Source organism: Daphnia magna, linkage group LG9, assembly GCF_020631705.1.
Source record: "Daphnia magna isolate NIES linkage group LG9, ASM2063170v1.1, whole genome shotgun sequence".
NCBI classification, from domain to species: domain Eukaryota; kingdom Metazoa; phylum Arthropoda; class Branchiopoda; order Diplostraca; family Daphniidae; genus Daphnia; species Daphnia magna.
The window spans coordinates 4372020-4387055 of NC_059190.1; the positions used below are offsets into that span (position 1 = coordinate 4372020).

The window sequence follows — 15036 nt, forward strand, 5'->3', positions numbered from 1 at the left end:
CCAACTGATCAAACGCGTAAGCCATTGACTGAAATTGAGAAAATAGATGTGAGCCGAATTTTGGAATCGGCAAAATATATGATGGAAATAGCAGCCGAGTCAAACAATCCTGTGTTAATTGAGATAACTCGCCAGTCATTTTTAAAAATTCGTGATGATATTAAGTCAAATTTTGGTGATTTCTAGTCTTCCTTATGTTTTTCATTTAAATTACACACAGAAATATTTGAATAATTAATGTACTTCCGTTGTTTCAATATATTTTGTGAGAAAAATAGTGCGTACGCATTTTCTTATTATTAAGGCTAACTTAAATGGATAGGGTTAAGCAACTATTAGTCAACGACTGGTGCAGTGCCAATGCCACCAATCTGAAATCCCCTAGTTGCCGAACCCTTCTTGTGTTAATCTTATGGGGTGCCACCAAGTGGGACAAACCGGCAAAGTGGGAAGGCTCCCCCCTCGCACGACTTGTCCCACTACGTGGACCGCTACTGTACACCATTCAAAAATTGCCATTTGGTACGGGTATACCAGAAACCATCATACGGATCAGAAAGCGTATAACCCCTCTCGAAATAAACATGATAATATTTCCGACTAAACAGCTTTTTTTCACTGCATGGACTGTAATGGAAATACACGGCAAGTTCGTCAACGGGTCCTAAGTTAAAACTGACGAAGCTGGCAAGCATAGGGCTGCTGTCAAAACCAGGTAGATGAAAACCCAGCAGCAAACAAATGAACTAATCTTTAGTAAAGGAGGCAAATTCAGACTCGATAGTAGGCCGTAAAAGAGGAGACTAGCATGCTAGTCAACAACCTTAAGTAATAAAAAATTTAAAAAATTAAACCAAATAACCTGTTCTTTTCTTAATAGTAATCTAGATTTTCATCAGCATGCGATGATTTCCCTCCCCCCCAACTACCTGTCCACGCAAGACACTCGTCGCCGTAAGAGCCCATGTTAAAAAGCTCTGAAAACGGCGGGTGTTCGGACACTTTTTTCCGGTACTGTAGTTATGGATAAGTAAAAATTTTTGGCAGAATGTAATACATCAGAATAAAAGTAAAATAAAAAGGAATGATAAAGTACAAAACAAAGAAATAATACCATATGATGTAACAAGGGAATGTATATAACTCTTTAGAGATGCAACCCTTTCCCATATTGTCAACCACTCCAAGGTCGGTTTCGTCACCTCAATCCGTTCATGTCCCCAAAATTTGTTTTACGTGGGTGAGAATAAGAAAGCAAAAGTGTATCAATTTTCAACCAAAGAAATTCCATTAATTGTGAGGGATTAGTAACTGACATTTCCCAATTTATAAGAAAACCAAAAAAGGTAAACAGATCGATCACTATATGCAAATAGCACAAAGCCTCTTCTGGAGAAGAACTAATGACCGAAATAATATTCAAATACAATACCCGCCCTTAGTGTTCGAACACCAACCATTTCCAGAGCTTTTTACCATGAGCTGTTAAGGCGTCGGGTGTCTTGCGTGGAAGGTTAGACTAGGGGGAAATTGAACTTGCGGAAATTGACGCACGGTAATGAAACTTGCGTGTGTCGTGCAGAAAAGAATTGCCATTTTTTGTACATTTTTAAAAATATTTTTATTAGTAAGGGTTGTTGAGTGGAATGTTTGAGTTGAAACATGCGAACACCGCCGTTCGTTAACATGGTGGTTTATGGGATTTCTACATTACTTGATAAAATATTTTTTCAACTACAGATTTTGTTAAAACCTAATTTTTAAACTGTTCGATAGAGAACTCTTTTAAGATTTCCCCTTATTAGTTAAGTTTAAGATAATTAACTTAGTATGTTTAAAAGAATTTTTTTAATTTGGGACGGTCAAGCTTTTCACCGTCGAAAATTTTGTTTACAGTTGCCGACAGAGGCATGAGTTTCCCTTTTGTTTTTTTACTCGCCACCGTCGATTTGGGGGGAAACAAAACACGTCTATTGTCTTATGTTACCCTTACCGAATGGTTGCTAGTGCCTAGCAATGCCTCAGGATCAGGGTAAGTTCTTTTCCTATTGCTAGTCTTATTCATATTTGCTTTTCAAAATTGATTATTTTTTAACGTTCCAGACAAAACATTATGAACATGTCATAGCTTTTAACTCTGCTTGACTAAGAAAATGAAAAGTATCCCTCTAATTCTGTCGTCAACAAAGTGAAACAATCAAATCAATCTTCAATCAAAGATCATATGAAAGGTTCATTGAAATATAAGTAGATTAAAACGCAAGAAGAACTAGATAAAGCTATCTTGGTCAATTACTTTTTATACCAGTCTAATTTCCTGTCAGTCTAATTTAATGAAACGTATATTTTTATGTTATCGAATATCACAGAACTACATTATCATCTCCCTCCTTCCTTTCAGTGAAGTCGATAAGCCAGGCTTCAAGTATCTCATCGTTTGACTTATTGGGACACTTGTAATCAGAAGCCGCCCTTTCATGGTGGAGATGTTAAAGAAGACGTACAATAAAACTAGAGGTAATTTGATCTCTGAACTTGACAATGCAGCCCATGTCTGTACCACAACCGACTGTAGACCTCACGCAGACGTAGCTTTCTATGAATGACTGTTCATTGGTTCAGAGAAAACCTTGTTCGTCGCAATGCGTCTTTGGGTGCAAAAGGAATTTTGGGATACCACATATTCAATGTTCTTAGCAACGCCATGTCTGACATCCATACTGAATTTTAGATTGCTTTCAAAATAAATTAGACTATCACAGATAATGGCCCTAGCAAATTTTTTATTTTTTTAAGGCCTTTAGCAAGTTCCAAGTTTCAAATTCAGAAGAAGCACCAGCAGATGATGAAGATGAAGATATTTACAATGATGAAGATGATCAAGTTGGTGTTGCTTTATCGTTATTGGCCAAATTTTGAATTCTGGTACTCCTATTCGTGAACAACAAGACGATGTAGATCTTGACGGCGAAACGTGTGACATTGAGGATTCATCTACCTCACCACATGAGATGTACGTTTCATTCTCTAAACTTTCTGGCCACTACTGATGTGAAAAATATAACAAATCAACGATTCGAGAAACTTTAGAAAAGTGTTGACGAAAAGCTTACGACCAATATGGAACAAACAGAGCCAAGGCCCTGAGTTGAACAAAGCTCCTTGGCCTCTGAGTTCATCAAAAGTAGAATGGGTTAAATTTTGGTGATCCACTATGCAACAAGGTAATAGAATTATATTTTTATATTGAATTTTCAGTATTAATATTCTTTGCATTTATTTGATCTATTCCAGGTGGAACAGTTACTACGATGCTCTGGTAAAAGTGGATAGCTTTGCAACGAAGAAAAGAAAAAAATTTTCCGTGACTTTTGACCACTTCAGACTGAACAAACTGAATCTTTTGAAGGAAGATTTTCTTAAAGAATATATTAAAATCATGAAGCCTATTACTGGAGCTCTTGACGTTTTTCAAAATATATCCATCGGGTGTGTCTTTCCTGTCCTCATTTTATTGAAGGAGGAAATTTCGGAGATGGAAGAAGATAAAAATATTATCCATTGCATGCCGCTTGTGTCGTGTCTCTCGGATGGCCTAAAAGGAAAATTTCAATCGTTCTTTGACAACAGTAACCTCCGTCTTGTTAGTAACACCTACTTAAAATTTTCATGGATGACAGAGGGCTGAGACAGGCTGGCTGAGACCGTATACTGTATATTCATTTGTTTGATATTCTTAGTGAAGAAAAGCGACTAAACGAGGCAGATCTGACAGGAAGCTGCTTAAGGTTTTTTCGTATCTTCTTAAATCCATTTTTTTACCTTTCCACAATATTCACATAAATATTTTATCGTCAACTTTTACTAAAAGTGGAACTAAAAATGTTGAACAAAAGGTTGATACCTAAATGCGCTCTTAGATTCAGCTGAAGTAAAAACACCAAATGCATCTTGGTGCTGGCTACCTGCTGAAGTCAAATTTTTCGTAAAAGAGATTCGAGAGAGTTTTATAAGAACTTGTGCGAAGTTTTCAGAATTAGACGACCAAGTCATTTACTCAAAATCTGTAATTCTTATTTGAAATGAGTTATTGTATAGTTTGAAGGATATATCAGTAAGCTTCTACTTTCTAACGAATAATTGGAATCAATGAAAAGCATGACACAAGGAAAATATAATTGTCGATCTAATACATGCCGAAAATTTCTTAACGTGGATCGACTTTCCATTTTTGTAATCATTTAAACGTGTTATTGCTGCTTAAGCAATCTATAATGCAGAAACTTGTAAGCAGAAACAGGAAGTTAGAACCAGTAGCAATGCTAAAGAAAAACAAGTGATGAGAACAGATGATGCTTTAAAAATAATTTTTATTAATATTCCCTTGTGTATGCAGTTATGTAAATTCAAATTTCATTTCTATATGCCGGATTTTTGGAAATTCAGAGAAGATAGGCTTTCTAGGAAAAATAATCAAAGAGCGATGAGACCAGCATTTCATCTTTTTTTTTCTCAAATCACCCTAGAAGCATTGAAGATAACTCTATTCAGCACAAATGAACTCACGGAACCTATACTTTCTGATAAAATAGGATACAAGTTGGCTTTAATAGGAAAATTTAATCAGTACTGTGTTGACGTATATATAAAGATTGACTATATTGTAACGAAGGCCTACAAATATATTTACTCAACATGCCCAAATTTTATGATCTTATGTTACTCCCTTTTTCATTTATGATATCCACCTTTCTTCTTATGTTAACGTCTACAATTGCAACATATTTACATGTTTTACTCCCTGAAACGTTGTTTGTCAATTCGGAGATGAAGTCATCAACGCTTTTAGCTGACCTCGATGAACACCTGCAACTGATGCGCATATCGCACAATAAATAAACAATCAGTTGATTGGTTGCTTACACGTCACAATCAACCACTTAATAAAACATCTCTTGATTGGTTGCTCGTGCCGAGTTGCGACAGGCCATCAGCGTCTGTGACCACTCCCGAAATGCGAGGTTTCGTGATGAACCCACATTTCCGACAAACAGAGTCGTTCGGCAACTTCCACGACGTTTAGACGCGGAAACTCTGTCGGTGCAAATTCTTGAATTTGCTAGAGTCTTCTCACAGTTCTGAAACGTTTAGTAGTCGAATTGCTGAGTGTTAATTTCTCCGCTTCCTATCGTTTTACCAGCGTGCGCCCCGTAACGCTCGCGCTACATCGGTAAGCTTCCAAATTGTCCTTATTTCGTTGGCCATTATGGTCTGGCTCGTTATTCCTTTCTTGTCATATTGTATGTCCTTTCCCGTGTAATTCTTATGGCCTTAGTCAAGTAAAATACATGTCTATCATTGTGGGTAATTCGCCTCCGAGTTCACTTAATTTCCAATTCGAAACAACATTTAATTCTTTGGTAATACTAACTCTCCAAGGGGATGTATTACATAATGGTGGCAGCGCTTTTTGAACTCAACCACAATGAATGATGATGTTATTACTGGCGGGTCTAGAATTCCACGAACTCCCATACAACCCAGTGTGCCCCAAATTAATGTTCCCCGGCCCAGTGAGCCAACTGTAGCTAGATCACTTAATTTCGATAAGTTGCATGCTGAACCCGTTTCTTCCGTTGTAAGTAGACAACCATCTAGAGTTAGTTCTCAGTTGAGTAAGCTTAGGTCTAACGGTGCGTACGAAGCCGTAGCTCGCCTTGATCTTGTTTCCAGACGGAAACCCAGAGGTAGTTTTGCCTCTGGAACCGTTTCAGAGGAGCGTTCACCCTCTATTTTTGCTAGAATTGCTGCGCGTATTTCCCCAGCTAAGTCTCCTCCAAAGTTTCGCCTAAGTCTAGTTCAGTAGCAAAAACTGTGTTAGGGTTTTTCACGAGGAACTCCCCGAATGGAAAATCAACTGAACCTGAGCCTACGACATCTATTCGACAAAATCAAGAACAATCAACAGAAGATATTCCAGCCCAAAACCAGCCAGCTTCCGTACCTTATCCTTGCGATCAAGAGCCTGAAGGAGAGAGAAGCGGACTTTCAGTCGACCGATCCGAAGATCTGGGTACAGCTAATTTGGTTGATTCAAGACATCCGTCTATCGAACCACTATTTACCCGAAACGAATCCAACGACGGTGTGGTCAGAACCAACGATTCTGCTGAGACATCTGACGTCGATCCTACAGGTGAAACTACACGCACAGGTGAAGAAATCCACCCAATCGGAAGCCCAAGCGTCCGTGCTGACATCGATCTTCATATCACATGCGAGACAATTCCTGATATTTCTGCTGAGTCAAATTCACTGCATCACGGAACTGCAAGGCGTGACGCCACAGAAACACGAGACAATCTTAGCCTCGTTTCAGAATTTTGGAACTTCCATCAGACACCGAGAAGAACGCTACCTACATCTAACGAACGAAGTGAGAGAGTTATCCTCCCACTTGGAAGTGCAGCTACTGACCCATCAACAGTCGTTCCTGATAGACATCCGCAACCTAATCTTCTACCTGCGGGAGCTACGCCTGCTGACTCCGCTGGAACCGCTAATTCCGGAAATCAACTCGTTGCTGAGGAAATTGGACAACTTCCCGGGAGCAGTCAACCCGAACAACGTGCAGTTGGCGGAGGAGATCAAACAAACACTCTCCCAAATCAAGGTCCGATTGCAACGGTTCCTACCATCCCATACGGCGGAGGACGTATCCCAACAACCAGCACACCATCAAGACGAGAGGACCGTTCGACGTCCACGACAGGTGCGATTCGCCGACCACCGCCCTATTCGCTTTTCCGTCGTCGATGTTCGACCCGACGCCTACGCGTACTGATTACACCACCCAGGAGCGTCGCAGACTTACAGCGAATCTCGATCGTCTACGAGCAGCATTTCAACACAATCTCACAATCCAAGACAGGAGAGCTTAAGAGCGCAAGAAACAAATCCTAAGAACATGGCTCAATGTCCTTCCCTAGTAGAGCAGCTACAGCTAGAGATCTTGATGATTTCCAGAATAATCAGCATACCTTTTCCCGTTTGCAATTACTTTCCTCGTTTTCCGGAAGTCCACTTACGCGTTTCGACTCTTGGCTAGAATCTTTCGAAGCTATAGTAGACACATCAGGATGGTCAGGAGAGAAAATTGTCCAAATGCTTCGTGCTAAATTAACAGACAGAGCTTTTCGCGTAATTCAGGCCATTTTGAAAGATCTTCCGCATGATTATGATTCGGTCAAAGAAGCTTTGCTCGATCATTTTCACGGCGACGAAAATGTTGATTTATATCTTAAGAAATTTAACAAAGCTAAGCGTAAGCCAGGAGAAAACATCGTTGATTATGCCCTTCGACTTCAGGAAATTTTCAAGCGTGCATATCCTGTAGCTCACTCTGAGAAGTCTTTTGCAATCATTTTAATGCAGAAATTTATTGAAGGCTTAGATCCCAAACTACAGACAAAAGTTAAATATAAGGAATTTAAGGATTTTGGCGAACTAGTTACTTCAACACGGACGTATGCTAGTAGACTAGAAGCGTTAGAAACAGATCGTGAAAGGCAGGAGTTTATTCGGTCTATTGATGGCACACATGGCACCAATAGCGCAGAATTGACAGAGCTTAAGCAAATGATAGTAGATCAGAAAGAAATGATGATGAAGGCAGTGGCTAACGTTCACCATGAAGACAAGCCTGTTGTGGAAAAGAAAACTGAAAGTGAGCAGATTAGGGACGTTCTTAGTGAACTCCTGCAGAGCGTAAAGAAACTCCATCTCAATAGGAAAGACGTCTCATACCCTTCAAACACACAGTATAGGAAACAAGTCTCGTTTCAACCGACTTTAGCTAATCAGCAAGATGGTAACGTGAGAGCTCCGCAGCAGCGCTTTAATAACAATAATGGAAATAGACAATTTGTAAACTCCCAAATTAGTTCTACAAACAGTAGTCCGCCAGCCCCCAGACCTCCAAATGATTTCAATAATCAACCTTTACAGTCGTCGGTTGTTTGCAATTTTTGCGGTTACCGAGGTCATATTCAGGCAGATTGTCGCCGTTATAAACGTCAAGGACTAGAACAAGCTCAGCCGCCTATTTGTTATTCTTGCCGTGACATCGGGCATAGATCTAACAATTGTCCTAAGTTCAGAAACAATAATAGACCTAACATTCCCGGTTCTCCTCAACATCAGGAAAACCAGTAGGAATCAACTGTAGCTTCGGGTCAGTTGATGAAGAGCCTCCTCGCAAATCCCGACAAGTCGCAAAATTAACAACAATTACGAATGAATCGACTCCAAGAATTCCGTTAAAAATTTTCCAGGTCCCGTTCCAAGCATTATTCGATACAGGCGCGTCTAAAAGCATTTTACATGAACGTTTATTTAAGAAGTTACCCCTAGAGGTCAGGCGATCTGCAGCCAGCTTGACTTCGATTTATATGATGTAGGAGAAAATAAGTTACATACGCTGGGAAAAGTGACTCTGCCCGTTGGATACGGGGAGACAATTTTACAGCAAGAATTTATCGTTACAAACGGTGTTTCTGAAGACTGTATCCTTGGATGGGACGCAATCCAGAAGCATGGTTTTCAGCTTGATGGAGAAACAAAGAGTATTTACTTAGCTAGAGATGGGCAAGGCCCCTCTTCTATTTTTAGGGTGCCGGAAATGGCAGTTACAGCAGTCAAAAAGACGACGTTACCTCGTCAGACGTCGCTAGTAACTGTAGGCCAATTGAAGGGTTCATTTTCGTATGTACCTCCGAATTCGGCATTTATCTTCACACCATGTGGGAATTTGCCAGATGGAATTTATATTGAAGAATTTATAGGAAAGGTATCGGGAGATGGAGCATATAACATTATAGTCGAGAATCATTCGTTACAGCAAGTCACAATTCCACGAAACACCAAGTTAGGCGTTATTGAAATCGCTCAGCAGATTATCGGAAAAGTAGCGTTAAATACATCAGAAATTAAGCCCATAGAATCACGTGAGCCTATTGTAATTTCGGAAGTCAACCCGGAATTTCAAGCACCACTCTCCCAATTATTAAATGACTTTCGCGACTTGTTTGCTTCAAAAGATTCAGAACTAGGGAATACCAATCTCATTAAACATACAATTGATACAGAAGGAAGAGGCCCCATTCGACAACGCCCATATAGAGTTACTAATAATCAAAGGAAATTATTGGAAGACAAAGTGCAGGAGATGCTAGATGCAAAGGTCATCAGATACTCGCAATCTCCATGGGCTTCACCGTGGTACTTGTAGAGAAAAGAATGGAGAAATAAGATTTTGCGTTGATTATAGGAAATTAAACAGCATTACAAAGAAAGACTCTTTTCCCATGCCACGCATCGATGAAACTTTAGACAAATTATATGGAAAGAAATTCTTTACAACCCTTGATTTAGCTTCCGGTTATTGGCAGATTCAAGTTCATGATCCAGATATCGAGAAGACAGCTTTTGTTGTAGAAAATAATCTTTATGAATTCGAGAGAATGGCGTTTGGTTTGTGCAATGCACCTGCCACGTTCCAAAGGCTAATGAATTATGTACTGAGAAACGTCTTAGGAAGTAAAGCGTTAGTTTATCTGGATGACGTCATTATCTTTTCAGATACATTTGAAAGTCATTTAAACGACATTCGAGAAATTTTTAACCTTTTGAAAGCAGCCAATTTAAAACTAAAACTTAATAAATGTCAATTCGCTAAGCGTTCAGTAAATTATTTAGGCCATGTAATCTCAACGGACGGTATTAAACCCGATCCGAGTAAAATTGATAAGATAGTTAATTATAAAACACCAACTTCTGTTGACGAAGTCAGATCATTTCTTGGACTTGCCGGATATTATAGAAGATTTATTAAAGATTTTGGTTCAATTGCTAAGCCGTTAACCCGATTAACGCATAAAGATCTAAGTAGGAAACCATTTGCGTGGGGAACTGAGGAACAGGTTGCCTTTGAGAAGTTGCGCAATTCTCTAGTAACTCCCCCAGTTCTTGCATATCCAAATTTTAACGAAAAATTTTTTCTTTTTACCGATGCGTGTGAGTATGGAATTGGAGCAGTATTATCGCAAATGCAAGATGGGCAAGAACATCCAATAGCCTATTCTAGTAGACAATTAACAAAAGCGGAAACGAAGTATAGTACTACAGAAAAAGAAGCATTAGCTGTAGTTGATGCGATTAAATACTTTCGCCATTACTTATTAGATAAACCTTTTGAAATCATTAGTGACCATCGACCTTTGCAATGGCTTAAAAATCAGAAAGATAATAATGGTAGGTTAGGTAGATGGGCTATATTATTAGCCGCGACGAATTATGAATTGAAATATAGGCCTGGACGTATCCATCAGAATGCAGATTGTTTATCCCGTTTAAAAATTGCTAGTATTCAAACAGTACCAAATAATATTAAGTTAATTTGCGAAAAACAACTTGAAGATGAACTTTGTATAGATATTCGAAATTATCTAGAGAAAGGAGTACTTGACGAGAAATTTAGCCAATCCAAGCCGGATTGGGCTAAAGAAATTGAATATTTTGAAATTATTGAAGGTACGCTTTATCGGCACGAATTGCCTTCAAAGGATAGTAAACGTAATGAAATTAATCATCAGTTAGTCTTGCCTTACTCCCTCCGCCATCTAGTGTTGAAAGAATTACACGATGCGCCGATGGGTGGGCATTTAGCTTTTTTATAAAACTTATTTGAAGGTCAAAAACAATTATTATTGGCCTACAATGAGGAAAGATATATTAGAATATTGTCAAGCTTGTGAAATTTGTACCGCTAATACGGCATCAACTTATAGAGCCCTATTACATCCCCATGAACTTGCAAAAGCCCCTTTTCAAGTGATTGGAATGGATTTCTTAGGCCCTATTACTCCAGTTTCTCCTAATGGAAATAGTTGTATCTTAGTTATCACTGATTATTTTAGTCGCTGGGTAGAAGCAGTAGCATTGAAAGATCAAACTGCCCAAACCACAGCTGAGTGTGTATATAAAACCATTATTGTACGGCATGGAATGCCAAAAGCTATTGTTTCTGATCGTGGAACAAATTTCACATCGAAATTATTCCGCTATTTTTGTAAAAAGTTAAAGGTTGATCAAAGGCTCACCACTGCCTACAATCCTGCTAGTAATGGTGAGACCGAGAGATTTAATCGAACATTAACCTCTATGTTAAGAAAAGAATTAAAAGATGGGCAACATGCTAATTGGGAAGAAATGTTGGATGATGTTTTATTTGCATACCGTAGTTCTACGCATTCTTCGACACTTGAAACCCCTTATTATTTAGTGCACGGTAGAGATCCTAATATCCCTATTAACGAATTTCTAGATGCTTCTCCTTCAACTTTTAAATCCGCCTCTGATTATGTAGGGAATTTAAACGATCGCTTGCGTTATAGCTTCCAACGAGTTCGCGAAGAAACCGAGAAAGCTCGGAATCGCCAGCGCGAACAATATAACAAACGAGCAAAAGAAAAGAAATATGTTGTAGGTGATAAAGTCTTATTAGATATTCGTGTAGTTAAGGATGGCGATAGTAGGAAGTTTACATCTAAATATAAAGGTCCTTATAGAGTAGTAAAAGTTTATAATAATAATACTGTAGATATAGCTGATAGTTCTTATGTATGTCAACGTACGCACGTAAATCGTTTAAAACCATTGTACGAGACAATGTTGTGGAAAACGGAACCTTGTCCCCCAATTGAGAACCCCTCCGATTTCGAAAACCGATTTCGCAAGTCAATTGCGACGCAAACTCAAGACCATGGCATTGCCATGGAAGATCAAGATCATGAAGAAATATTGGCAAGTGACGATTACGAAGATGACACCACGCAAACAACTGATCATTTTGACGATGTAAATGTATCTCAACAACAAGCTGATGTCGTCAGCGTTCATCGTCCTTCATCGGAAGATAATATTTCTAACACAGAAGAATCAGACAACGAAACACAATCAGTCCAACATAACGCAATTAACGAAAATGACTCCGCACGCGCCGAAGTTGATGCAACCGAGAGTTTGCCATCCGAGCCCGAAGGAGAAACGCCAACTGAGAACCCAGAACTACTTCATGTTACCAGACGCCCGCAACGCAATCGACAAAAGCCTCTGCGTTATCGGGATGGAGTCCAATAGCAAGAAGAAATCCCACATTTAAGTCCCGAAAATTATTCATCACATCATAACCACCACTCATTACCAATTGCAATCCCAACTGGACAGCTTTGTCTAACAAGAATGGAACACGTCAATTACGTATTTGAAGACAATCGATGAGAAAAAATTTTCTTTCTTCTATTTTTCTCTTTTTAGTCTCTTGGAATTTTGCTATATTCTGTTATTCGCCTATCACTTTTCTATCCTGTCTTCTTTTCCCTCTCTGTATTCCCTCCCTCTTCAAAAGCGTTGTAGCCTCAGTAGTGTTTTTAAAGAAATAAAACGGCAGAAGTAACAATAAGAATAGTCTCCAAAATCGAGAAAAAAACATATGGGATAGGGAGAAAAGGAAGAGAAAAAAAAATATATAATATAGGAAAAAGATATAATTCAAACAATCAGTTTAGGTTAAATCATTAGTTCAAGTAGTCTCAAAAATAGGAGGTTCTTTAAAAACATATAATTATATATGTTTCTAAGGAATAAGATATATTATAATATGATAATTTTTCTTTAATCCGATTAGACTTGGAATTAAATATATAATTATATTGCGAAAAAAATTACGTGAAAAATTTTGAAAAAATGCAAAAGCCGTTCGAGCAAGGTTCGAGTCCAGCGCCAGACTCTCCCCTAGCCAGAAAGGAACAAATCTCCATCGTCAGTAGTCAGTTCCGACAGCCAACTCTTGCCACCCACAAGAGTTACACGGCCAACGGAAAGACAGCTGAGAAGAGCGCGAGGCGACAATGTACGAGAATGGGGTGGAAAGGCCACGATGGTAAACCACCGTGACCCACCTTCCGTACATTGGAGCCGACGCACATTTGTTCCCTTTTACAAGCTTCCCCCGGGATTTGAACCCGAGTACCCTCGCGTCGCAAGCGAGCTTGCTAACCAACTATCCATGCGAGGGGTATAAGCTATGTGTATATCCAAGCAAGTCATTCCATCTCGGACAAGCTAACTTTTTACTTATTGTAAAATAAAAAGCTCCCCGTTAGATAAATAAAAACCTTAATTAACTAAGTTCATCGAGTTATTTGTCATTTTTAATCAATAAGATCTTATTTTCTAAGTTAGACTTATTTATTTCCAGAATTGACATTCTCATGCCATCTAGCGGTCAAAAAGTAAACTAGAACAACGTCATCTAGCGGTCAAGTTTTAAACTACGAGTAAAAGTACTAATACGCATAAAATAATAGGGAAATTATATTGGCATTACCGTAGCAATCCTTTAGTCCCGAACTCTTCTTCTATTCCGCCGCCTATTCTTCTTTCACTTCTTTTCCTTTCTTCTTTTCGCTTATCTTTCACTTTACAAACAAAGAAACTGACACTCATCAAAATGGCGACCTGTCTTCGCCTACGCACTTGTTGTTATGCGATGCTTCCTTCGACACATCTTCAACCAGCCTCCGAATGATTGTCCGTTTACACAATAATAATGAACACAAAACTGTTTTATTCAAAATTGTATTTGACAAAAAAAAAAAAAACATACATAAGGGAGAGAGGGTAATAAGAAAAAATACATCAATAAACATCAATAAACATGAAAAAATTAACAAAATATATATTTAAAAAAAAATGAACAAAAACAGTGTCAAAAAAAAAAAAAAAAAAAAAAGAGAATAATAAACAATGAAACACTGATGGACCTGTAAACAAAAGAGAAAAAAAGAGATTAATTGATGTAATGAAAAGTGAGAAAAAAAACAAACACTCACTTACCTCTCTTCCGTTATAAAAAAATGTCTATCATATTTACACCTAGTTTTCAAAGGAAATGTATTTCTTATGTGAATTCAATTGTCAGTGCATTATTACTTTATTTTGATTGCTTACCTTGAAAATGTTTTTATTGTCATGTTTTTCTTTTTCCCTATGTCTACCTAAAAGTAATATTCAGAAAAACTTACCTTTACGTTAAACACTGTTTGAAATTTACACTGTATCCATATATGTGAGTGAATACTCGACAAGGTATTACACATCACAGTAGACACTTAACACACTTTACACATTTGTAAAAAAAAAAACAAAAAAAACTACACGTATCCTGAAAAAAAAAAAAAAAATTAACAAAATAAACAAAATAAACAAACAAAGAAAAAAAAAGAAACAACAAACAAACAAAAAAAAACAAAAAAAAAACCAAAAAAAACAAACAAACAAAACAAACACTAACACACTGTTTCACTTGATTCGTTTCCTAACTAACAACTTTTCTGTTTTCGTTCTTGACGCAAATGCGTCATTGTTCCATTTACACTACGCGTATAGCAGCGCCACCGCTAGCTGCCACACCCAACGCGAAAATATATATTTTATTTTCCTTTCCTTGCTGTAGCTTTTCCCAATGTTCCAACGTTGAAAATATTCTAAGTCCCTTTTTCGCCGTCGGCAATCTATTCCGTCTTATCTTCTTTTTATTTCCCTCCGTTTTTCCCCCATTCGCACTTCCCCCCTGTATTGGACTTGCGCGTGACCTTGACAGCGCCACGCATTTACCGTTACATTTTTCAATGTTTTATTTCTTATCCGCGTTTCTATATGAGTAAAATTTTCGTAATTCTTTCTTTTCTATAATTAAGATCTTTTTTTCTTCTTTCTGATGATACCAAATTTGCCCCAAATTGTTGCTTTCTTCCAGTAGAAAACTCTGTTAAATTGAAAGGCCCTATTTCCCCTATCTCTGTTGCTGTGTCACCGTTAAAGTATAGCCGACGGAATGTCTTTTTACCTTTTTTTTTAAATCCATGAGAATATTTTCCTTTTTCTTCTCCACATTTTTACCTTTTCTTTTATTGT

At 38.1% G+C, this 15036-nt stretch overlaps 1 protein-coding gene across 1 annotated transcript; it reads left to right on the plus strand.

The window, feature by feature from the left end:
• Nucleotides 1-6975: 6975 nt before the first annotated feature.
• Nucleotides 6976-9025, plus strand: LOC123475937. Its single transcript, XM_045179177.1, has one exon. The coding sequence runs from the start codon at nucleotides 6976-6978 to the stop codon at nucleotides 8212-8214; it is 1239 nt and encodes a 412-aa protein (XP_045035112.1). The 3' UTR covers nucleotides 8215-9025.
• Nucleotides 9026-15036: the final 6011 nt, after the last annotated feature.

What these genes read in the sequence shown, in the direction of transcription:
- LOC123475937 (XM_045179177.1), top strand. Translation starts at nt 6,976, where the DNA reads ATGTCCTTCCCTAGTAGAGCAGCTACAGCTAGAGATCTTGATGATTTC.